This window comes from Xenopus laevis, chromosome 4S (genome assembly GCF_017654675.1).
Source record: "Xenopus laevis strain J_2021 chromosome 4S, Xenopus_laevis_v10.1, whole genome shotgun sequence".
NCBI lineage: Eukaryota > Metazoa > Chordata > Amphibia > Anura > Pipidae > Xenopus > Xenopus laevis.
The window spans coordinates 118,468,707-118,494,554 of NC_054378.1; the positions used below are offsets into that span (position 1 = coordinate 118,468,707).

The 25,848-nt window shown below is 40.6% G+C and overlaps 1 protein-coding gene across 2 annotated transcripts in view; it reads left to right on the forward strand.

Annotated features, from left to right (window-relative positions):
• The window catches only part of LOC108715905 (LHFPL tetraspan subfamily member 4 protein), a 94,319-nt gene extending 70,113 nt beyond the window's left edge, over positions 1-24,206 (forward strand). The window contains exons 2-5 of one of the 2 annotated variants that reach the window (XM_041561759.1): positions 10,188-10,424; positions 12,665-12,681; positions 15,179-15,291; positions 21,001-24,206. In XM_041561759.1, coding sequence (XP_041417693.1) covers positions 10,188-10,424; positions 12,665-12,681; positions 15,179-15,291; positions 21,001-21,037 — 404 coding nt within the window. In that variant the 3' untranslated portion in view covers positions 21,038-24,206. The remainder of the gene's footprint in view (positions 1-10,187; positions 10,425-12,664; positions 12,682-15,178; positions 15,292-21,000) is intronic. The other variant, XM_018261444.2, reaches the window with a different exon arrangement.
• The last annotated feature ends 1,642 nt before the right edge of the window (positions 24,207-25,848 follow it).

The window sequence follows — 25,848 nt, forward strand, 5'->3', positions numbered from 1 at the left end:
TTGTACCCTGTTCTGTAGGTAATGGGGGTTACTGGGAATTACACTTTTAATTAAAGGGGATAGTTGCCATTATATTAACATATAGTACATAGATCTATTCTATGGTACTTTTCAATCGATCTTCATTATTTATTTTGTATGGTTTTTGAATTCTTTGTGTTCCTTTTCTGCTCCTTTCCAGACTGAGAAAGCTATTTGGTTGTCTGGGTCACTGACCCTAGCAACCATAAATCAATTTGACTTTGACATTGTTTTTCTCAGTTATAATTGCTTGACTTTCTTGTCTCCTAATGACCTTATTTTTTGACTTCCAAACTGCTGCCCAGTTGCTAAGATAATTAAGGCCCTAGTAACCATATAAAATCCAATATTAATTGCAAATTTTATTTGAATACAGCTGCTTACATCATACTAAAAGTTCATTTTGAGGATAATTAGCCTTTTAAAAGACATTTGCATTATACTTGCCAGAAGTACCCCGAGGGGAAGTGAATTTAACCTGCTTTTTACACTTATTGGGGCCGCAGGGTGGATCCTATTATAATCATTATTTACATTTATAGAGATTAGAGAAATACCGCAATCGTCCACTTAATCCTGGACCACTGTCAACTATCCTGAGGGACCACATTGCAAGGTGCACAGAATACTGATGAGTACCCTATATATATATATATATATATATATATATATATATATATATATATATATATATATATATATATATATATATATATATATATATTATATACAGTATATACATACAGGTATGGGACCTGTTTTCTAGAATTCTCAGGACCTGGGGCTTTCTGGATAATGGATCTTTCTGTAATTTGGATCTTCATAGCTTAAATCTACTAGAAAATCATGTAAACATTAAATAAACCCAATAGGCTGGTTTTGCTTCCAATAAGGATTAATTATATCTTAGTTGGTATCAAATACAAGCTAATGTTTTATTATTACAGAGAAAAAGTAAATCAATTTTAAAAATTTGGATTGTTTGGGAAAATTGGAGTCCAAGGGAGATGGGCTTTCTGTAATTTGGATCTTTCTGGATAATGGGTTTCTGGATAACGGATCCCATACGCTTCTGGGTAGCTCTGTATATACGTGTGCCTTCTGACGGGATTATTGTATCCAGAAAGAGACGACATTCAGAAACCTTTATAATTGATAGGAAATAAAGTGAACTGCTTAATCAATATAACCGATTATTTCCTTCCTTTTCTTTAGATCATCATATGTATAATGGAAGTATCTGATGGATTCATTGTGTTGTTCAGATGGAATGATTTGTTCTGGGTGTGCCACTAATGTACTGACACAGGGAGGCCATTCATGTGTCCGTAGAGGTTCCCAGAACAGCAGTTATAAGTAGAGGGGAGCTTTTATGGATTTATTTTTAATGGGTTCTAACACAATGATTTGCACGTCTCTGATTAGCTGTTATCATATAGAGGTGCAACATCCATGGTAATGAGTAAAGTAACAAACATACTGTTTTTTTTTTTAATGTTTTCAGCAGTTGCATTTCTGGGCCCCACAGCAAATCACATTTTGGGTAGGGATGCACCGAATCACCTTTGCGAAAGATTCGGCCGAATACCAAACCGAATCCGAACCCTAATTTACATATGCAAATTAGGGGTGGGAAGGGGAAAACATTTTTTACTTCCTTGTTTTCTGACAAAAAGTCACACGATTTCTCTCCCCACCCCTAATTTGCATATGCAAATTTCGGATTCGGTACGGCCTGGCAGAAGGATTCGGCCGAATCCGAATCCTGCTGAAAAAGGCTGAATCCTGGCCGAATCCCGAACGGAATCCTGGATTCGGTGCATCCCTAATTTTGGGGCCCTAAAACATTGGTAAGTCGACCTATTCTATCAAGATATATTAAAGTTGTTCATTAATTAGGACCTTACTGGGCCCTCTGCAATCCTGGGACCCTCTAACCATAGGGTTTGCTTCCTCTGTAGTTATTATGCCCCTGGTTTTAAGCATTTTTATGTTGCATTAGAATGCAAAAGCTTTCCACTTTGTAAGAATAGGAATTGATCAAAATCTGAGCAAATACTCATCTCCAATGTCCCAACCTCCCCCTATGCATTACAACCACACCCACCACATGTCATGACTCCGCCCCCAAACATCACCCATCTGCCTCCAGCATCACTGCTCCACCCATAATGTCAGTGGTCTGCCCCTAGATGGCATTGACCCATGCCCTTCTCTAGTTTTTGCTGAGACCAAAAGTGGCAACTCTATGACCCAGTTACATTTAAAGCTGCCAAAGCTATAAATTGTTTTTGCTCCGGAAAATTAGATTGGGAAGATTTTGGGATCCTAGGGGTTAAGGGGTAGATAAGAGCAGTTGTGAGTGTAGATTTAATATATATTTGCAATTTTGCAATACATTTTGCAATACATTTTGCAATACATGTTACATGTTACAATACATCTTACTTCAGTTTTGGGGTCCCTATAAATATTTTGCTGTGAGATGGGGCCAGAGTGAAAGATCAGAGGACCCAGACAATGCATAAAGGGATCCCAAAATCAGAGAAACAACACCAGGAAACTCTTATTTTCACTTATAGTAGTGAAAGACTGCCCGGGATATCAGCATAAGGAAGTAGGGGTCCAAGGTAAACACCAACTTTTAGGACAATGACTGAATAAATTCCCTTATAAATACAGTTCCCTCTAATTCCATTTGTTCTCTTTGGGTCTTCAAGCTTCTCAATGTTATGTTCATGGTTGTTAGGATCTATCCATCTTGTTGCTGATTGTCTTCTTTCCTTTTCCCCTCACCTCTTCTGAATTTGTCCTAATTATGATAAAATGGTCATCAAATGGATTCCTCAGTAGGTCAAGTTGGATTTGGCTCAACACATGGAAACCTGTTGTGGTAACTCTCACTCTTATTAAGGGCAACAAAGACCTAGGCTTTTGCCTCATTGGGAAAATATCTAATGTTCTCCTGGCCAGTCCTGCCCTGACCATATGGATAGCGTTTATGTAGAATTCCCAGTGTTCTCTTTGGGTCTTCAAGCTTTTCAATGGCATGTTCATGGTTGTTGGGATCTATCCATTTTTTTGCTGATTGTCTTCTTTCCCTTTTCCTTCACCTCTTCTGAATTTGGTCTAAATATGATATAATGGTCATCAAATGGATCACTTGTGCCTGAAGTAGTAGGTTAAGTTGGATTTGGCCCAAAATAAAAATATGGAACCCTTTTGTGGTAACTTTCACTCTTTTTAAGGGGCAACAAAGACCTAGGCTTGTGCCTCACTGGGAAAACCTCTAATGTTCTCCTGGTCAGTCCTGCCCTGACCATATGGATAGTGTTTGTGCAGAATTCCCCAAAAAAAAAGCTTCTCAGTGATATGTTCATGGATGTTGGGATCTATCCATCTTGTTGCTGATTGTCTTCTTTCCCTTCACCTCTTCTGAATTTGGCCTAAATATGATGGTCATCAAATGGATCACTTGTGCTTGAAGTAGTAGGTCAAGTTGGATTTCCAGAACATGGAAACATGTGGTTAGCTTGACTATTATTAAGGGTAACAAAGACCTGGCAGAAACCATCTAAATTAGTTATGACTTGGTTCATATTTTTTTCATGTTAGACTGAAAACATATTACATGTGAAATGTGTGTGGATGGTACTTACCTGTGTGAGGTTTCTATGAGAAAATATATTCAAATATTAAGAGATACTAAGTTCACCTGTAAGAGGACATTGGATCAATTAATCTCCTCTTCTCCAATCGCATATATCTGCCATCTGTTCCACATAACACTCAGTTACAGGGGAAGAGAGAAGTGTCAAACAGTGTGAAATGTTTTATAATGATTAATTATGGTGATGATACTCCAGGCTCGTTATCTGACAATTCTTCTGAGTGTATCAGTGTCTTCCTTTGCACTTAGGGGTCTCTCTTTCAGTACTGAGTGTCACGTTCAGCTGTAATTCCCTTTGTCAGTTTTTCCCAAAGGGGTTTCATTCCACAGGGCTTGTCCCTCGGGGGGGGGGGTGAACAGGGAGACGGGGTGTCAGGAGAGGAATGTATAGCTGGAGCCTTCAACACTTGGCATTCAGCACATTGCGCTTGCAACGAGACCTTATTACAGTCACTGCACTCACATTACAATGAGATCACTCTGTTGAGTAAACGCTATTAAACCATGTCAGTAATAATCTTGCTTGGCCATTACAATATCCACTTTAATTAGGGTGGTTAGAAAGACAATTTTCCAATAATAACCAGGCTTAATTCAACATTAATGAACACCCATCAGGAACTGGTCACATTTAGATGCTCAAGATTGGCAGTGCAGCCATGTGAGCCTCCGGCAAATATCATTGCAATGATTTAGGAGTGATGATGGGAAATGATGTTCTGCAGAATCCATTCTAATGTAAGGGAAGGGTTGGCACCTAGAATTGCAGGAAGAATGGGTGCCTTTATCTGGGGCAGGGGGATGTTCAATCTTCCGTGTCTCTCTTGGACTACAACTCTTCAGTAGACTGTTTGGGCTTAATAAGGAAGACCATCTTTGAACCTTTGAAGGACTACATCTGCCATGAGTAGAGGGGTAGAGAACACATTGTCTTTCCTGTCACCCTGCTATAGTGTTACCAAAGTATCCAGACTATTAGGATTCACTAGAAATTTCATGCAAATTTATATTTCAGCTGAACCTTCAGTTTGCAGTCCTGAGATGCAATATTATTTTATAGCATTTTGTGCCCCAAAACCTGACCCAGCATGGCATTAATCTTTCAGGCTGCCTTGTTGAGCCTCCAATGTATATCATAGACATCATACTATAACGTATGGTATCCTAAAACTCACAGCAAGCCCCAGGGTCCCGGTCTCGGCTCTCACTTCTGCTTATAGCAGCCGCCTTTAGCTCCGGGAGGAGCCCACCACTACTCAGATGCCGCTATGACTTAACGTGAGAGAACCAAGGGGGAAGCAATGGGCAGACTAGGGAACCGCAACATATAAAGAAAGAACAGGGAACAGATAGTGCAGACAGTGCAGTACAGGATCAGGAACTGTGACTGACAGTTCCTTTGAGTACAAATGGGCATCCCATCCACTGAGTTATTACAGTTCTTACTGTCTTCATGGCCAGACATCCTATTTAAGTCAATTTGTATCTTGCCCAATGAACAAAACCCTGGAAGCTACAAGTATAGGATCCATTATCCAGAAACCCGTTATCCTCAAATTATATGAAGGTTGATTCCTAATTTGATTAAATTTTAAAATATATTTCTTTTTTTTTTTTGTAATAACACTAAAGTCCCTTGTACTTGATTTTTGGGTATGGAGATCCAAATTACAGAAAGATCTCTTAACCAGAAAACCCCAGGTCCTGAGCATTCTGGATAATAGGTCCCACACTTGTATTCTCACAGCAGATTTTTTTTTCTGAATGCACCTTTTTTAATAGGATAAATCAGGTTATTTAATCCAGCCCCTGAGGAGCAAAACATCAGGCAGTTGGTGTTTTTCACCAACACATATTGAAACTGCTTCTCAGTCAGTTACCCATTACTGTTTTAACACTCCTGGACTTGCCAGCAATCACCTCAGGGTCTATTGTTCTGCTTTGACTAATACATTATATTATTATGAAGACCTGGCTTGCAAGCTAAAATAAGCTGGTCCTGATCCAAAGTATTGGTATGGGACCTGTTATCCAGAATGCTTGGGATCTGTGGATAACAGATCTTTCTGTAATTTGGATCTTCATACCTTAAAGGGGAAGAAAAGGTTAAAACTAAGTAAGCCTTATCAGAAAGGTCCACCTAAATATACCAGTAAACCCTAAAGGTAATGCTGCTCTGAATCCTCGTCAAAAGAAACACCACATTTCTTTCCTTCTATTGTGTACTCATGGGCTTCTGTATCAGACTTCCTGTTTTCAGCTTAAACCTCCAGGGCTAGGGCTTGAGCATGCTCAGTTTGTTCCTCTCCCCCTCCCTGCTGTAATCTGAGCCCAGAGTTATGAGTGAGCAGGGAGAGACTCAGACAGGAAGTGATGTCACACCACATTAATACTGCAGCTCCTATCCTAAACAAACAGAGAGCTTCTAGAGCTTTTTACTCAGGTATAGTAAAACATTCTACAGAATAAATATAGCATTCTAGCTTGCACTATTGCAGCTAATGTATTGCCAATAAAATGCCTCCGTAGCTTTCCGTCTCCTTTAAATCTACTAGAAAATCATGTAAACATTAAATAAACCCAATAGGCTGGTTTTGCTTCCAATAAGGATTAATTATATCTTAGTTGGGATCAAGTACAATATACTGTTTTATTAATACAGAGACAAAGGAAATCAATTTTAAAAAAACTGGATTATTTGATTATATTGGAGTCTATGGGAGACGGCCTTTCTGTAGTTCGGAAGCTTTCTGGATAACGGATCCCATACCTGTACCAGTTTCACATTCTGGGTGTGAAACTTGTAAATCCTTCCTGAATTGACTCACTGCCCTTCCTATTTTATTGGCAAAACACCAACACAACCAAACTGATTTATAAAAATGGAAATCATCATCAACAGTTCGGTGCCATTTGCCATCACACTTTGTACAGCGATGCTCTGCGGAGCTGGAAATAAAGAGAGATAAATGAAGAGTAAAGGGAAGAAGTGGAGGAGGCAGCGACTGCAAAAATGGAAAATGTATGAAAGTCCTTTTGGGAAGCCGGGGAGCAGCTTTTTCATTAGACCTAATATTGGCAATGTTAATTTTAATTTGCAGAGGAGGAATGACGTTAATTTTCAGAGGAGGAATGATGCTTTAACTAAACCTCCAATATTAAAAGGCTCCTTGATAAAGAGGGGGAATTACTTGGCCAAATCTCCGTAGTCTCCTTAGTACAGGGAAGTTCATACTGAGTATCAATATTGTATTGTGCCCTGCGTTTGAAATGCAAATCCGCTCTCTTTCCCCTTTAGAATCCAATCCTAATTGCAGACTGAATGGAGAGCGGAGATTTAATAAGCGCCTACCCATTCCTTGTTTATTGTGAAGCCTCCCCGAGCCTCCCGGCAGGGAATGAAGGCAATTACGGCCGGCTTTGCAAAAAAAAAAAAAAGGATTTGGAATTGATATGTTTTCTACTAAATACAATTCTTATTAACCCCTGTGACACCAGTAAGTATATCAGCAAGAGGTTATGATAGTATTATTACTAGGGATGTACCGAATCCAGAATTTGGCCTTTTTCAGCAGGATTCAGATTCGACCCTTGTACCTGGCAGAATCCTAATTTGCATGTGCAAATTAGGGGCAGGGAAGGAAATCTTGTGACTTTTTGTCACAAAACACGGAAGTATTTGCATATGCAAATTGGGATTCCGATTCGGTTCGGTTTTCAGCTGAATCTTTCGTGAAGGATTCGGGGATTCGCCCGAATCCAAAATAGTGGATTCGGTGCATCCCTAATTATTACTACAGGTACGAGAAACCGGAAACCCATTATCTAAAAAGCTCTGAATTATGGAAAGGCTGTCTTCTATTATATAGTGAATAAAGTACCCCCTCTTGTAAAATATAAGGATATTATAAGTTACCGAGGAGTTCCATGAACATATAAAAACACGAGGTTGAAGGCCGAATGTTTTTATACAGGTCATGGAACTCAGAGGTAACTTCTAATATCCTCATATTATGCAACTGGGGGTACTTTATTTATTATAATATACACATTTCAGTGAGTCATGTGACAGAAATGACATCAGAACTCACCGTTTATAACTGATGACATCAGAACTCACCGTTTATAAGGATATCATTTACAAGATATTCATGGCTTTTGTGTATTATCATCAAATAATTAAAATTTTTAAAACGTATCTCCTTTTTTCTCTGTAACAATAAAACAGTTGCTTGTACTTGATCCCAACTAAGATATTCTGTATATACTCGAGTATAAGCCGATCCGAGTATAAGCCGAGGTACCTAATTTTACCTACGAAAACTGGGAAAACTTATTGACTCTAGTATAAGCCTAGACACAACTACAGCCCTGTCTCCCAGCAGCACACATTCCGCCAAAGAGACCCCCCCCAGCGATCAACCGGACTTCTTTGCAAAGTTGATGGTGACAGAGAATTGCCAAACGGATTACTGTGTGCATTGTTCCACTGCCCCACTACCATGTGCAGAGGGTGCTGTTTGATATTGCCATCACTGTTAATCTTTTGTATAACCAACAGAGGGCGCTGTGTGATATTGCAGTCACTGTTAATCTTTCGTATAACCAACAGAGGGCGCTGTGTGATATTGCAGTCACTGTTAATCTTTCGTATAACCAACAGAGGGCGCTGTGTGATATTGTCATCACTGTTAATCTTTCGTATAACCAACAGATGGTGCTGTGTGATATTGCAGTCACTGTTATTCTTTCATATAACCAACAGAGGGCGCTGTGTGATATTGCAGTCACTGTTAATACTTCATATAACCAACAGAGGGCGCTGTGTGATATTGCCATCACTGTTAATCCTTCATATAACCAACAGATGGCGCACTGTTATTCTTTGACATAACCAACAGAGGGTGCTGTGTGATATTTCAGTCACTGTTATTCTTTGATATAACCAACAGATGGCGCTGTGTGATATTGCAGTCACTGTTATTCTTTGATATAACCAACAGAGGGCGCACTGTTATTCTTTCATATAACCAACAGAGGGCGCTGTGTGATATTGCAGTCACTGTTATTCTTTCATATAACCAACAGATGGCGCTGTGTGATATTGCAGTCACTGTTATTCTTTCATATAACCAACAGATGGCGCTGTGTGATATTGCAGTCACTGTTATTCTTTCATATAACCAACAGAGGGCATTGTGGGATATTGCAGTCTCTCCCCAAGTGAACTGTTGGTATAGGAATGATTAAAAGTGACTGCAATCTCAGCTACTCGGGTCGGGTACCGCTGACCCGAGTATAAGCCGAGGTAGACTTTTTCAGCACATTTTGGATGCTGAAAAACTCGGCTTATACTCAGTAATTAATCCTTATTGGAGGCAAAACCAGTCTATTGGGTTTATTTAATGTTTATATGATTTTCTAGTAGACTTAAGGTATTAAGATCCAAATTATGGAAAGATCCCTTATCTGGAAAACCTCACGTCCAGAGCATGGGTCCCATACCTGTATTATTGTTTTCACTGTTATTAAACTAAATTCGAATTGGCCCAGGATGGGATTGTTTATATTCTCTGCTGGTTCTGACTCCTGAAACAATGGAGTAGACGACAACTGACAGATCCAGAGAAGAAATGACTTCTGCTCTGTTTCGGGGATCAGAAAAAACAAACAAACAAATATTGTACAAGTATGGGACCTGTTATCCAAAATGCTCTGAGCCTGTGATTTTCCAGATAAGAGATATTTCCGTAATTTGAATCTCTATCTTTCTGACTACTAAAAAGTAATTTAAACATTAATTAAACCCAATAGGCTGATTTTGCCTCCAATAAGGATTAATTATATCTTAGTTGGGATCAAGTACAAGCTGCTGTTTTATTATTACAGAAAAAAACTATGGGAGAAGGCCTTCCCATAACGGGTTTCCAGATAACGGATACAATACCTATAACATTGTCTGTAATGGGGTGGTTCACCTTTAAGTAATCTTTTAGTATGAAATAGAATGGCCGATTCTAAGCAACTTTTGCATTGGTTTTGATTATTTATTTTTTAATAATTTTATAATTATTTGCCTTTTTTCTTCTGACTCTTTCCAGCTTTCAAATGGGCGTCGCTGACCCCGTCTAAAAACACATGCTCTGTAAGGCTACACATTTTTTGTTATTGCTACTTTTTATTTCTCACCTTTCTAGTAAGGTTCTCTCCTATTCATATTTCAGTCTCTTATTCAAATCAGTGCATGGTTGCTAGGGTCATTTGGACCCTAGCAGCCAGATGGCTGGAATTGCCAATTGAAGAGCTGCTGAAATAAAAAGCTAAATAACTCAAAAACCTTAAATAATAGAAAACTAAAACCAATTGCAAATTGTCTCAGAATATCACTCTCTACATCATACTGAAAGTTAACTCAAAGGTGGACATCAGTTTTCTTGCATTGACCTCTCTTTTGCATTGTCCGATAACCATGTTGTCCCTGTGTTTGCCTTGCTAGCTGTCTGCTTGGTGCTGGCCTGCATGATATTCCCAGACGGGTGGGACTCAGAGACCATCAGAGATATGTGCGGAGACAAGACAGGGAAATACTCCCTTGGCGACTGTTCAGTGCGCTGGGCTTACATCCTGGCAATTATTGGGATCCTCAATGCCCTCATCCTTTCCTTCTTGGCCTTTGTCCTGGGGAACAGACAGAATGACCTTCTACACGAGGAGCTAAAGGCAGACAACAAAGGTACGTCAGTGAGTCACTTCTAGGGATGTTGTGGGCCTGAAATAATCTTCTTGACAACTCAAACTTCTATAAAGTGGTCTTTATTTTTTCATTATCTGTAACAAATTACTGGTTGCTCAGGTGAGCAAGCTGACCAAGCATTGAGCATTATTGGGTCAGGTAATTATAGGGGGAAATTACCCTGTTATTGTGAGGGACCCAGGGGAAGAGATGGTCTGACTACAGCCACCAACCCATATGCTGCCAGAGGGGAAGATCTGTGCAGGATGGTGGTGGGTCACTAAAATATAATTTTCTGGAGCCCAGGGATGCCCAACTGCAAACTTTTTGGAATGCAGATACAGTCATATGAAAAGGTTTGGGAGCCCCTCTCAGCCTGCATAATAATTTACTCCACTTTCAACAAAAAAGATAACAGTGGTATGTCTTTCATTTCCCAGGAACATCTGAGTACTGGGGTGTTTTCTGAACAAAGATTTTTAGTGGAGCAGTATTCAGTTGTATGAAATTAAATCAAATGTGAAAAACTGTCTGTGCAAAAAAAATGTGGGTACCCTTGTAATTTTGCTAATTTGAATGCATGTAACTACTCACTACTGATTACTGGCAACACCAAATTGGTTGGATCAGCTTGTTAAGCCTTGAACTTCATAGGCAGGTGTGTCCAATCATGAGAAAAGGTATTTAAGGTTTAAACTGTCAGTTTCAACTGTAAGGAATGTAATCAGGAAATGGAAGGCCACAGGCACAGTTGCTTTAAAACCCAAGTCTGGCAGGCCAAGAAAAATACAGGAGCGGCATATGCGGAGGATTGTGAGAATGGTTACAGACAAACCAAAGATCATCTCCTCCCAATATGCACAAAGAACATTTGTATGGCAGGGTGATGAGAAAGAAGCCCTTTCTGCACTCATGCCTCAAACAGAGTCACTTGTTGTATGTAAAAGCTCATTTAGACAAGCCACAGACATTCTGGAACAAAGTGCTTTGGACTGATGAGATAGAAATTTAGTTATTTGGTCATAACAAAAAAGCCATTTGCATTGCACTCCAGCTACCTACTGTCACATTTGGTGGAGGTTCCATCATGCTCTGGGGCTGTGTGGCTAGTTCAGGGACTGGGGCCCTTGTTAAAGTCGAGGGTCGAATGAATTCAATCCAATATCAACAAATTCTTCAGGATAATGTTCAAGCATCAGTCATAAAGTTGAAGTTACGCAGGGGTTGAATGACCCTAAACACACTTGGAAATCTTCAAAGACATTTATGCAGAGGGAGAAGTACAATATTCTGGCATGGCCGTCAAAGTCCCCCGACTTAAAGATCATCAAAAATCTATGGGATGATTTGAAGCAGACTGTCTATGCTCGGCAGCATCAAATTTAACTGAACTGGAGAGATTTTGTATGGACGAATGGTCAAAAATACCGCCATCCAGAATCCAGAATCAAAAGCTATAGGAGGCGTCTAGAGGCTGTTACATTTGCAAAAGGAGCTCAACTAAGTATTGATGTAATATCTCTGCTGGGGTGCCCAAATGTATGCACCTGTCTTATTTTGTTATTATGTATATTGCATATTTTCTGTTAATCCAATAAACTTTATGTCACTGCTGAAATACTACAGTTTCCATAAGGCATGTTATATAGTAAAAGGAAGTTGCTACTTTGAAAGCTCAGCCAATGATAAACCAAACTCCAAAGAATTAAGAGGGGTTCCCAAACTTTTTCATATGTCTGTACAATATAAAGTATGCCTATATTATAGTAAGGCAAGAGATCCACTTGTAGAGAGAACTGATCAATGCTATTGGGCCATCTCCAACCACACAAAACAATATCTGAATTCTATAGCAGTGATGAAAATTGGGCATGTGTGTTGGCTCCACCTACCAACATGGCTGTCACTTGGAACCCATGAGGGCACCCTAGTTCCCAACAGAATGATGTTGCTCTGGGCTCTATAACTATAAAACCCAAGATTGTGGTCTCTTATTATTCTATTGCTATGGTCCTGTGCCAGCTTACATCAACATTGTACGCCTCTGTGTGCCAAAAATACTCAGATAATCTAATCCCTATTATCAGGCAGCCGGTTAGAAGTCCATGAATACCGAATACATAACATGACCATTCTTGCTTCCTTCACATTGTGAGCAAATTGTCTCCCAATTACCAAATAATACGAATGTTCTGAAAGTAATAAATATTTAAAATTGTCTTCTTCTTCTTTTGTTTCAGATTTTGTTGGAACTGCGGTAGGTTAATAAAACATATTCATCCCCACCCCAACCCCACAACTGTTCCTTTGTATCCTCATCTCACCCAGCAAATCCTTGTTCCATTAGTGCTTTGTGTTTGTAGCAGATCTTCCTCTTAAAGGGGCACCCATGATTGGGTTTGAGATAATGAGGCAGAGATAGAGACCCTTCGAAGCATAAATGAAGATGAATATACATATTATATTGAATAACAAATATACACCAGGGATATACAACCTGTGGTCTCCAAGCTGTTGCGGAAGATGATTGGAGATATATTTTGACAACAGCAGCAGGTTGGAAATCACTGATTTATGGGATAACATATCCAACAGATGTGGGCCCCAATGTATCTAACCTATTGGTTAGCAAAGAGCATTGTACTTACAAGTAGTAAGTATTCTGGTAGTCTCCATGACCAGAAAGATGGGGGAGAACAGGAAGCATGCAGACAGAAACTATTGCTCAACAGGCACTTTTCTGGGATAGGGGGTGTAAAAGTAAATGGCATAATGGAACTCACCATACCAAGGACAACTCAGTTTTGTACCAGAATAATTATTACCTATACCAAGCACAGCTGTACAGGGACATTGATGGTAGTCTCTTCATAGAGACTCTTCATAGAGACAATTCTGTAGGTATGAAAGCTGTTCTAGCAAGAGAAATATAATATTGAAGAAATGGTGGCCATAAGAAGAAGCATTAGAATTCATAGAGGGCTCTAGAGAAGTGGATGGGGTCAAAAAGGTATAAAAAGTAGAGAGAGAACAGACAGGGACATCTTTGGCCAGAAACATGTGGTCAGGAATAAAGGCAGAAGCCTGAAGTGTCAGGCCCATTGGCAGGTCTGAACATCATGAGATAGACCAGTGCTTTATATTGGGCCTGTGTGTGGTTGTTTAGGCCTTGTGTACTACATATGCCATGGGCTGTTCTGAATCTCAGTCTAGATATGCTCAGACGAGCAAGGTGTTCCATAGGCTTAGCCAGAGCATTGTCGGCTGGAGTCATAGCATATAGTGGTGAGAGTTAGTAAGTGGTTACGGGCAGCTCTAGCCTCACCAATGAATGAAGGTACCAATAGGGAAAGAGTAAGGTAGAATTGATACCCTAGTGTCCTAGAGCCCAAGGTGTTGTCCAGAGGCCTGTGAGACAAATGTCTGGGAAGGCTTGTACTGGAGGGTTCTGCCTTATAATAGGGAGTAAGGGAGGTGTTGCCTTGAGAGAATGGCTGGAGGTTGATGTTAAAATGGGAATGGGGCGGGGGAATCAGCAGTATGATGCTTGGACCAACGCTGAATGATGACTGTGAGATAACTGAGCCTGTCTGATTGTGAACTATCATAACTGTCAATATCATGAATGAGAGGTAAATGAATGTTGTGGCTGAAGAAACTTCTGAGGCGGTGCGGAATAAAAGATCTTGTGATTTTGGATGATTTCCTGATGTCTAGCACACGGGGGTGCATCACAATAGGATGGCAGCAAAGTTAATGAGCAGAGAAAAGTCTTTCTGGCCAGTTCTAAGCAGAGCACCATTGCAAGACTTCACTTTGCTTATTAACTTCATTTTCAGCCATCTGTAGCCAATCGTGTAAAATAAGCAAAAGGTGGTTCTGTTGTCTCAAATTCACCATATTAGTGGAGTAAAAACTGCTTTTAAAAACGTTTTCATGATATTATTATCATGACAATTACTGAAAAAATGGCAAAAGTGCTCAGAAGATCACCCTGAGCAAAATTACATCCTCAGGTAAGAAGGAGTGTTTGACCTCCACTCTTCTCCACCAGGGGGCAGCAGTGGATCAAACACACCGGTGCAGCTGATTGTAGCCTTAGAATGATTATAAGCTGTTGGAGTTACCCTAAGGCAGGAGTCCCCAACCTTTTTTACTCGTGAGCCACATTTGAATGTAAAAAACAGTTGGAGAGCAATACAAGCATGAAAAATGCCATGGAAATGTCAATTAAGGGCTGTTGTTGGCTGTTTGGTAGCCCATATATGGACTGGTACCCTATAGGAGGCTCTATTTGGCAGAACACCTGGTTTTTATGCAACCAAAACTTGCCTCCAAGCCAGAAATTAAAAAATAAGCTCCTGCTTTGAGGCCACTGGGAGCATCATCCAAGGGGTTGGTGAGCAACACGTTGCTCGCGAGCTACTGTTTGGGGATCACTGCCCTAGGGCAATACTGCTTGGTAGGAAATAAATGTAAGTAGGTTATAAAAGAAATGAAACAATGGACCTGTTACCCTTTAGGTGACCCATTTCAGCTCATAGATCAGTAACAAGTCTTATTTTAGGGAAGGGCAGAGCAGGTATATGATGTGGCCCTCATCTCCCTTGCCTGCTTTATGTTATATTATTTGTTCCTCCAACAAAGTTGGGACCCAACCTTCCTGCACTTCTCCCCTGTCCCCTAACTCTTTGCCTTGTCCAAAAAGGAAAACAATCTAGAGATGATTTATAACTATTTTCTTCTTCCTCCAGCCGTCCCTCCAGAGCAACCCTGTAGAAACCAGGGCAAACCTGGAGGGCTGGCAGCCAAAGTGTATCCCTCCTTCCTTCGGGCCTGGACTGCCAAATAACAGCTACTTAGCCAGGTATATATATAAGGACTATGTTTGCCCCCCAGGGGCCACTGTGTGATTGCCAAATATACAGATACATATATCCAATGAGAATGCAGCTGACTTTCACAAACAGAAATAAGCAGAAAGTAAAATAGGGGAAAGGGTGTATTATATATTTCTAGTTGTCACCCACCCCCTGAGCTCTTCTCTGTCTCCCTTCTGTTTATGCTTTCAAAGTTGGTCACAGGGGGTCACCATCTTGTAACTTTGTTAAACATCTTTGAAAGACCAAGACTATGCACATGCTCAGTGTGGTCTGGGCTGCTTAGGGATCATCATAAATTATCAAAACAGCACAAGACAAATAATATCTGCCAGAAGCCGATACAGCAAGACTGATTAATAATCAGAATATACAGACTGCACTGGGTCCTGTGTTGTCATGTAATCTAATGTGGATTTTATAGTTTTTGTATTGTTTAATACAAACTGTCTCCAACTCTGCAGAACCAGTGGCTGCAGCAAAATAATCCTTCAAATAGAATCCCAGTTTATCTGTTTAAATCTGGCTCCATGATCTTTGTCCCTGCAGCTGGAGTTGGAAACAGTAAAGGGGATGTAAAGGCAAAAATAAAATCCAATACAAATCTCTACACAGTCGCCGACTGCTCTACAGGGAAACAAACAAAGCTGCTTGAGTTCTGCATGGCTGGGAAGAAAGGCGGTGGCTCCCCCTGCTGTTCATAATTATGATTGTTTCCCTGCAGAGCAGTTAGGGACCGTCTGACAATTCCTATCCAAGGCAGTAAATGTAGGAAAATTTCACTGCATACATCAGGTTATGAAATAGGCCAAATTGTTAGAAGTAAGAGGCCCACTGACACCTGGATATCCCAGTCTGATAATGACCACCAGTTTCAATCAGTCAGTGACTCGCAGCAGGACTGTGTTGTCTGCAGTAGGACAGAAATATGTTAGGAAAGTCACAAATCCTTAAATGACTAAAACAATATGGGAAAGAAAATAAATATGTGAAAGCAATAGATTTTGTTATTATTATTCATGATGGTTCCCCTTTAATATCATGTTATTTGTCCCAGTGTCCAACCTCAGAGCAGTATGGCCGTATAGGATGAGCTTGGCAGGGGCAAAAACTTCAGCTGGTTTGGTTTTAGCCCAGGGAAGAAGGGAAAATTGCTTTGGATACTCGGGGTCAGGGGAGTAACTATAGAGGAGGCAGATCCTGCGGCTGCAGGAGGGTCCAGGAGGTATAGGGGCCCCATGAGGCCCTAATTCATATACAATTTCAATATTGGTAAAACAAGTCAACCTCTAGACATTTCGGGAACCTGAAAAATAATTTGCTGTTGGGCCCAGTAATATCCGGTTACGCCACTAATCAGTCAGGGGGACCCCCTGTCACCACAAAAAGTCCATTCATAGATAGAAAGGTGATATGGCAGCAACAACCATGAGCTGTATTAAGAAATAAAAGCATCCCCAACATTTTATTCTGCCCACATCAAGCTCTGGCTACAGAGAGAGGTCCCTGAGGAGAGAGTGACCCCTTGTGGCCAGACAAGACAATATCACCCTCTTATAATGTTGTGTAGATTGAAATGTGCTCAAAGATCACTGGTTCCGACCCGCACCCCAGGCCCCTGTAACGCTGCATCATGTTCTCAGAATATCCTCAGGGCTGAATCAATAAGCAGATGAGTCACTCAGACAGACCTGCCAGTGCTGCCATGAGCTTATCTTTATATACATTTAACCATCTTTATATACTGTATATATATATATATAACCATGCGCAGATGGGGGGCTGGTTATTGAAAGTCTAGAGCAGTGGTTCCCAAATTGTGGGACTGGCCCTTCTAGGGGGCCCAGACTAATGGGCAGTTGTACTTGGTGAGATTGTGCTAGATCCCCCCTATAAGCCCAGTCTGAAGAAACAGATGAATAATGATAACTCAATGGCTGATAAATCAGTGTATTCACATGTTTGGAACCTTGTCAAAGGCTAAAGGAGGTACTGACTCTCTGATCTGGACTGTAGAGATTGTACAGAATATAGTATAAATATTGTACAGCATAGAATATAGATATTGTACAGAGTAGCAAATAAATGGCCCCAAATCATTCAGCTTCATAACCTGTGTCTCTAGATGTTGGTGAACTACAGCTCCCAGCAGCTCTTCCTATACAATAGTTGGGAGAGGCCCAGGCTACATGAGTCAAATACTTTCTGTTGGCTTGCCTGCTAAAGGAAAATCTCAGCTGTGCTGGTAAAATATGCTAATCATTGCCATAGTTACAGCCCTACCTGTTGCCCTTTGAGTTAACATTTAGTATGACGTAGAGAGGGATATTCTGAGACAATTTGCAATTGGTTTTCATTTTTTATTATTTGTGGTTTTTGAGTTATTTAGCATTCTCCAGTTTGCAGTTCCAACAATGTGGTTGCTAGGGTTCAACTATAAATAATAAAAAATAAAGGACAATTGAAAAGTTGCTTAGAATTAGCCATTCAATAACAGACTTAAAGTTAACTTAAAGGTGAACCACCCCTTTAAACAGGACGTAAAGTCTAACATAGAATAAGGCTAGAAATGCTGTATTTTGTATACTAAACATAAACATGAACTTACTGCACCACAAGCCGAATCAAACAAATGATTTATGCTTTCAAAGTTGGCCACAGGGGGTCACCATCTTGTAACTTTGTTATACATCTTTGCAAGACCAAGACTGTGCACATGCTCAGTGTGGTCTGGGCTGCTTAGGGATCGTCATAAATTATCAAAACAGCACAAGTCAAATAATATCTGCCAGAAGCTGATACAGCAAGACTGATTAATAATCAGAATATACAGACTGCACTGGGTCCTGTGTTTTCATGTAATCTAATGTGGATTTTATAGTTTTTGTATTGTTTAATACAAACTTTCTCCAACTCTGCAGAACCAGTGGCTGCAGCAAAATAATCCTCCAAATAGAATCCCAGTTTATCCGTTTAAATCTGGCTCCATGATCTTTGTCCCTGCAGCTGGAGTTGGAAACAGTAAAGGGGATGTAAAGGCAAAAATAAAATCCAATACAAATCATTACACAGTCACCGACTGCTCTACAGGGAAATAAGCAAAGCTGCTTGAGTTCTGAATGGCTGGGAAGTAAGGTGGGGCTCCCCCTGCTGTTCATAAGTATGATTGTTTCCCTGCAGAGCAGTTAGGGACCGTCTGACAATTCCTATCTACAGCAATAAATGAAGGGAGAATTAAACTGTCAGGTTTCTTATAAAAATGGTACACATTTTTTAATTGAAGTAAATTAGAGATTTAGAGTTTCTTTTTCATTAAAGAAAATAAAAATGGGATTTTATTTTTTTGCCTTTACATGCCCTTTAAGTTGGCTTGATGCAGTGGGATGTGGAGAAATAAAGCAGACTTTGCACAAATGCCTCTGCCTACTCATATTTGTGTGTATCCATCACACCTTCTCATATGTTATAGCAGAAACAGTGTCACGAGTAATATTGTGCACGGGAATGTATATGTGTGTGGGTGGGTGTGGGGTATATGTCTGCATGGGGGGGATTAATTGTACATGTGACAATCCCTACTCCCAGCTAGTGGATACACAGCACAAGACTAGTAGCACAACCAACAAGCACATTGTTTGGCCTGTAACCAAGGAAGACCTTTATGGATTTAAAGGAATTGTAACATCGAAAAATGAAAGTGTTTTAAAGTAATAAAAATATAATGCAGTGTTGCCCTGCACTGGTAAAACTGGTGTGTTTGATTCAGAAACACTACTATAGTTTATATAAACAATCTGCTGTGTAGCCATGGGGGCAGCCATTCAAAGGAGAAAAGGTTCACGTTACACAGCAGATAACTCTGTAGAACATGATAATGGTGTTATCTGTTATCCACTATTTAACCTGTGCCATATAGTCTTTTTTCAATTTCCACCATGGCTACACAGCAGCTTGTTTATATGAACTATAGTAGTGTTTCTGAAGCAAACACATCAGTTTTACCAGTGCAGGGCAACAGTATATGATATTTTCATTACTTGAAAACACTTTCATTTTTTGGTGTGACTGTTCCTTTAAGTAGGAGTAATAACAGATAAAAATTAGCTGTAACCAAGCAGTGCCACTGAAACTGGATGACTAATGTGACACAAAATGCACAGGAGTAAAGTGAATAGTAAAAATGAAAATGGTATAATTACTATGTGTAATATTCCATCCAATAGTGGTGGGTGGGTGGTTGAGGCATGTAGGGACACGTTAGGGACATCAGGAGGCGCTGCCCACATAGAGGACCTGTTCTTTCCAGCTGCCCCATGTCAGGGCTATGCTACACTCCCTGGCACTCAGTAAGCACTAAGGGTGCCCTCTTGTGCCCATTACTGGACTTGCATTCCAGGGATTGAAAAAGACCCCTTATGTTTTTTAATGATCTGGTTATTAAAGGGGTTGTTCGCCTTCAGATTAACTTTTAGAATGATGTAGAGAGTGATATTCTGAGACAATTGGTTTTCATTTTTTATTATTTGTGGTTTTTGACTTATTTAGCTTTTTATTGAGCAGCTCTCCAGTTTGCAGTTTCAGCCTGGTTGTTAGGGTTCAAGTTACCCTAGCAACCATGCATTGCTTTGAATAAGAGACTGGAATATGAATAGGAGAGGAGCCAAATAGAAAAATGTATAAGGAAAAGTAACAGTAACAATACATTTGTTACCTTACAGAGTATTTGTCTTTTAGGTGGGGTCAGTGACCCCTGTTTTAAATCTGGAAAGAGTCAGAAAAGGCAAATAATTGAAAAACTATAAAAAAAAAATAATGAAGACCAAATGAAGAGTTTCTTAGAATTTTCCATTATACAACATACTAAATGTTTTCTTAAAGGTGAACCACCCACATACAGGTCCCAGCACCAAACCAAATAGCCTAAACCAGTGGTGCCCAACACACACATTGTGATCTACCAGTAGATCTTGAGCAGGTGACCATTACATCCATTAGCGCATTTGGCCTTTTTCCCGATCATCAAAAAATGACTTTGAGAATGGACGGCCTTCAATTTATACACATTTTTATATTGTCATTTCTTAAGGGCCAGACACCCAGAGGGAGGTGGAGAGTGACGTATATATATATTTGGGGAGGCATTTCCCTTAACATAACAGTAGATGTGGGTTCCTCCAAAGTAAAAAATACTTAATATCTTTTAGGACATGTAATGCGTTTCGTGCCTGTTATGAGTAAATGCCCCAAAAGACAAGAAACGCATTAGGTCTTTGCCCAACATGTCCTAATAAATATTTTGTATCTTTTTTACTTGCTGGCTTATTTCTTTGAAAGAACTCATATTTTCGGTTACTGTTGCTTGCAACCCTGGGACTGGGGTGAACTGTGAGTATGCCCTCCTGCCAACATTCATTTTTCTCTTAAATTTTTTGTTCATTTTGGTCGTACTAACACTTTTGGCTTTGTGCACCAATCATTTTTGGAGGCATTTCCCTTTATTACTTTAGCCCTCAGAACACATGGCAGACAAATACAGTGCCGGTTCCATATCTAACAGCTCCATCCTGTTTGTTGTCAGAAATTCATTGGTATTAGTTTGGGGAGACTTAGACACCCCCCAGCCTTCATTAAACCCCACCCATGCACTCAGTTCTACATATGGGATGGTCTAACCCTCTCTTTCTTTTTCTTTACAGAGGATATAAACTTGATGAAAACCAATTGAGGCACTAACACCCTTTTCAGCGCAGAACAAACCCCTCCTGGCTCCCCCTTATTTCATGAGTATTTTAAAGCCCGCGCCCTGTCTTGCTCTGCTGTGCCACACTGCCTTGGGCCCCTCTAGTAAATTCTGGCACCGCATCTCCGCCTTGAAGAGACGTCTCCCTTATCCAACATGGTGCCTGCGCTTCAATCAGACTCAAATCCCTTTGCTTTGGAAAAACCAACAATGCTGCCCCACTCCACCCCTTTCCCCCAATTATAACCATGGATGTACATAGGAATCAGAGGGAACCAGACTTCCAATCAAAAATGTTTACCCACAATCCTCTGCTTTTTTGCCCCTTTTATGGCGACTTTATCACGCCACTTACTTTGCAGTTTTGTAAAGCAATTTAAGCTGGGGGAAAAAGAAATAAACCATTTATACCTCTTAGCACCAACAGAACTTGAATCTTCACCCCTTCCCAATAAGGATGTTTTATTTAGTGGCGGAAATTTTAAAAAATAATAATAATAATGAAACTTTCCTCCATCTTTGTACATATGGAACCAGAGGACAGGCTGATCTTTGGCTCAAAGGAATCGACCGGCCAGAAATCAGCAACTGCCTTTTGTACAGAGCAGAGTGTCCATCGACTGACCGTCAGAACTGTTTGTTATTTTTATTGTAATTTGCTCTTTATCTTCTCATAACAGGGTAAAAACAAGAAAAAAAAAAGGCATTCTAGATACGTTACATTAGCACTAGTGAGTCAGAACTGATCTTCGATGTGTCTTTTTAACCATTTTTTGGAGGTGAAAGAGGTGCCGCCGGCGAGGCAGACGCTCTGCAACTCTAGAGAAACAAATCAAATATCCTCAGGTGGTTAAAAAAAAATTTACCCTCGAAACCAAATTTATAGTAGAAAAGTACGTTTATTACATAAAAAAAAAATCAAAAGTATGCTTTTTCCATATGGTGAAGATATACTTTAAATTATGGATACATTTTATTAATAGAGAGACAATGTATTATTGCTGAAAAGAGTATCTGAGGAAATGAGTATTATTATTATTATGGGATTCCGGTAAGGGTGAAGTTCCTTGTACTGCCAGAAGGGAGAACAGATGGGCCAGAGGGAAAGGAAAATATAATGGATTATAATACTTTAGTCTTCATTTATTTTCACTTATATAGACAGTAAGCATGAAGGCATAGCTTATTGTGTGCTCAGGAAATTGATATATATATATATATTGTGAGATTCCCTATTGCTTGCCGCTCTACATTCTCTCGAAGTTGCTGGTGCAACAGGACCCTCTACTGATCATAAACAAATGTGTCATTTTCTTGCAATTGTATGGGGAATGGCCACTGCTATTCATAAAGGCAATAATGCAGAAAAGGAATGTTTAGTGCACACAGAAAGCCATGCACCCATATATTACTGTACATTAAAGTTAAAATAAATGAAAAGCTAAGGTTTACTTATAAATGGGTTGTGTTTCCCCTTGGAAGGGAAAATGTTACCAAAAATGATTAATTTCATGAGAGAGTCTCTAATGGACAGTTGTTTTACTCAACAGCATTACAAGTGCCAATGTTTTGTTTTGGAAATTATGTTTGGGGGGAGGGTGTGTTATATATAGTAGACTTGGTACAGTCTAGGAGAGTGGGTGGGAGAGTGGACAGTACAATAATATGATGAAAAAAACTGTGTCAAGCTTAAAATGTGGTGAGGCTTAAGCTCCTCTCTCCAACAACATCAGTGGGAATTGCAAAGTAAGAGCAGAAGGATGGAGTGACAGGGGCAGGATGGGAAGGGATGAGTGCGGGTAGGAGAGGAAGAAAGGGGAAGGAAGTAGAACAAGGGAGCAGCAGAAGACAGGAGAGGAAAGGGGAACTAGAAAGTCAGCCAGATGGTGGGAGAGAAAGAGAGCAGAAGTAGAGAGAATATAAGTAGAGGAAAAGAGGACTGCAGGCTGGAGACAGAAGGATGAGCAGAAAGAAAATGTGAAAGGACAGGAGGCAGCACTGCAGGCAGAAGAGAAAAAGAAGGGCTAAAGTTGAAAAAGAGGAAAGAAGTGGAGAAGGCAGAGCTGCATTACAGGAAGGAAGGAATACAGGCAGGAAAGGAAGGGGTGAAGGAAGGAAGTCAAGATTGCGGAAGAGAAAATGGGCTGAGAAGGTGGAGCTGCTGGCAAGAAGGAATGATTTTAGGCAGGAGAGGAAAGAAGAGCAGAAAGGAAAGACTGAAGGACAGGAAGGCAAGTTTTCAAAAGACGAAATGAGCAGAAGGCAGGCAGGCAAGGGAACAATGAGCAGAGAAGGAAGGGCTCTGGGCAGGAGAGGAAAGAAGAAGAAGAAGAAGAAAGAGAAGAATGGAAGTGCTGAAGGACAGGAAGGAATTCAGGTCAGAGCGGAAAGGAAGGGCTGAAGGAAGGAAGCCAATATTGCTGAAGAGGAAATGAGCAGAGAAGGATTTGCTGCGGGACAGGAAGGCAGAACTCTAGGCAGGAGAGGAAAGGAAGGGTTACAGGCACCAGAGGAAGGACACAGCAGGATCAAGCCAGTCTGTCTTTGTAACCAAGTAGGATATCAGTATTTTCTTACAAGGGAATCAGAATTCCAAATTAAATTGTTGTTTCCATCCCACATGACAACAAAGCTTTTAAATAGCTTTGGGTCTTGTCTATAAATTGTGTTGTTGGAGGCTCATTCACACTGATGATCTCGTGTGTTGGGATTTGTTGGGCGGCCATTTCTCTGTGTGAAGATGCTGAGAGGAAGGAAGGCAACACAAAACATCACACTCTGTTGGTTGCACAGGAAACAGAATGGGAAACAGAATCAGTGATGTAACGAGCAATTAACCAAATTTATTACTAGAATAGAATCTCAAGCAAAATGCCAGTCAGTCTCCAGTGCTTCTAGTTTCACCATCACAAAATCAGCTACAAGGGGGCATTTACCTAAAAGTTCATCTTGAAGTTTGTTGTGGGCAAAAGTAACCTTGATATTGATTTTTTTTTATTATTTACATTTCTTCAATTTACATTCTACCACTCTCCAGCCTGAGATTTCAACTGCTTTACGGTTGCTGGGTGTCAGACATTAGCAACCAGAAATAGGTCAGAAAGTCAGGTTGGTTTTCAAACTGTGTGTTTGTTGTGTTTAATAAAACACTTCTCTTCCTAATGGGTCTGCTGTTTTCTCCTCCTTTCTCACTCCAACCGGCTATTCAATAAATCTGTTTAAAATCTGCTAAATATGTGAATCCACAAAAAGAAAACAATGTGTGAAAGGGGGGCACAAACACTGCTTTCAGTAGCCATGATGTTTGCCAATAACTCTAAGACCATGGGAAATGGTAAAGCATATTTGGGTGGCTTTGTCCTTTAACCACCTCATTTCTCTGATGCCCATTGTTGGAAAAGGCCTCCTAGACCCCACCTTTACATTCAGTGCCCAACAATTACATGAGACAGCCAAATTATATAGAGGTGATATAGGCTTATGATGGAGCTAAGAAAGGGAACTAAAAAAAGGAAATTGTCCACACAATTAGGGAATCCTGGTGTTCAGGCCAATACGATCCTGGACATCATTAATTGCAAGTAGATGTTCTGTAAATAAAATCAGTTTAGACCTATGAAGCTTCATCCTCAGTTTATACAAATATGTTCTACTACACCTTGGGGTTACAGTGGTTTTGTTGAATATTATTTCTGCTTTACTGCAAAAGCAATGAATACGTTGTTACTTTAAGGCAGTGATCCCCAACCAGTGACTCGTGTTGCTCACCAACCTCATGGATGTTGCTCTAAGTGGCCTCAGATGCTTATTTTTAAATTTTTGACTTGGAGGCAGGTTTTGGTTGTTCAAAAACCAGGTGTACTGCCAAACAGAGTCTCCTGTATGCTGCCTGTGTTCTTTAAACCTCAAATTCAGACTGTAATCCCCCGTATTGTTCACATTTATAATCTCCCCTGCATTATTCACACTTGTAACACCTCTATGGTTCACACCCCATATAGCCTTATACTGTTCACACCTGAGACCCAGAATGAAACTGCCCACATTATTCACCTGTTCACACTCATCCAAACTGCTGGAGAGGCACCAGCGTTGTGTCACTGTATGTAGCACAGTATAAACTGTCCATCCTAGAGTTCAGATAGGGTTCCCTGTCTCCTGCTCTATTCTGCCTTCCCTATGCTCCCGGTGTGTGCCATACTCTGCCTGCCCTGTGCTCCCGGTGTGTGCCATACTCTGCCTGTCTTACTTTGCCTGTGTGTGCCATGCTCTGACTGCCCATACTCCTTGGGTGTGCCATACTCTACCTGTCCTTGGCTCCTTGGGTGTGCCATACTATGCCTGCCCTATGCTCCCTGTGTGCCATACTCTGTCCGACCTATGCTCCCTGTGTGTGCCATACTCTGCCTGCCCTATGCTCCCTGTGTGCGCCATACTCTGCCCGCCCTATGCTCCATGTGTGTGACATACTCTTCCTGCCCTATGCTCTGTGTGTGCCATACTCTACCCACCCTATGCTCCTTGTGTGTGCCATACTCTGCCTGCCCTATGCTCCTTGTGTGTGCCATACTCTGCCTGCCCTATGCTCCCTGTGTGTGCCATACTCTACCCACCCTATGCTCCCTGTGTGTGCCATACTCTGCCTCCCCTATGATCCCTGTGTGTGCCATACTCTGCCTCCCCTATGCTCCCTGTGTGTGCCATACTCTACCCACCCTATGCTCCCTGTGTGTGTCCTGCTCTGCCTGTGGAACATAAGTCTGGTATTTATTCTGGGGGTTGTTAGCATTTGAAAAGTATTGTT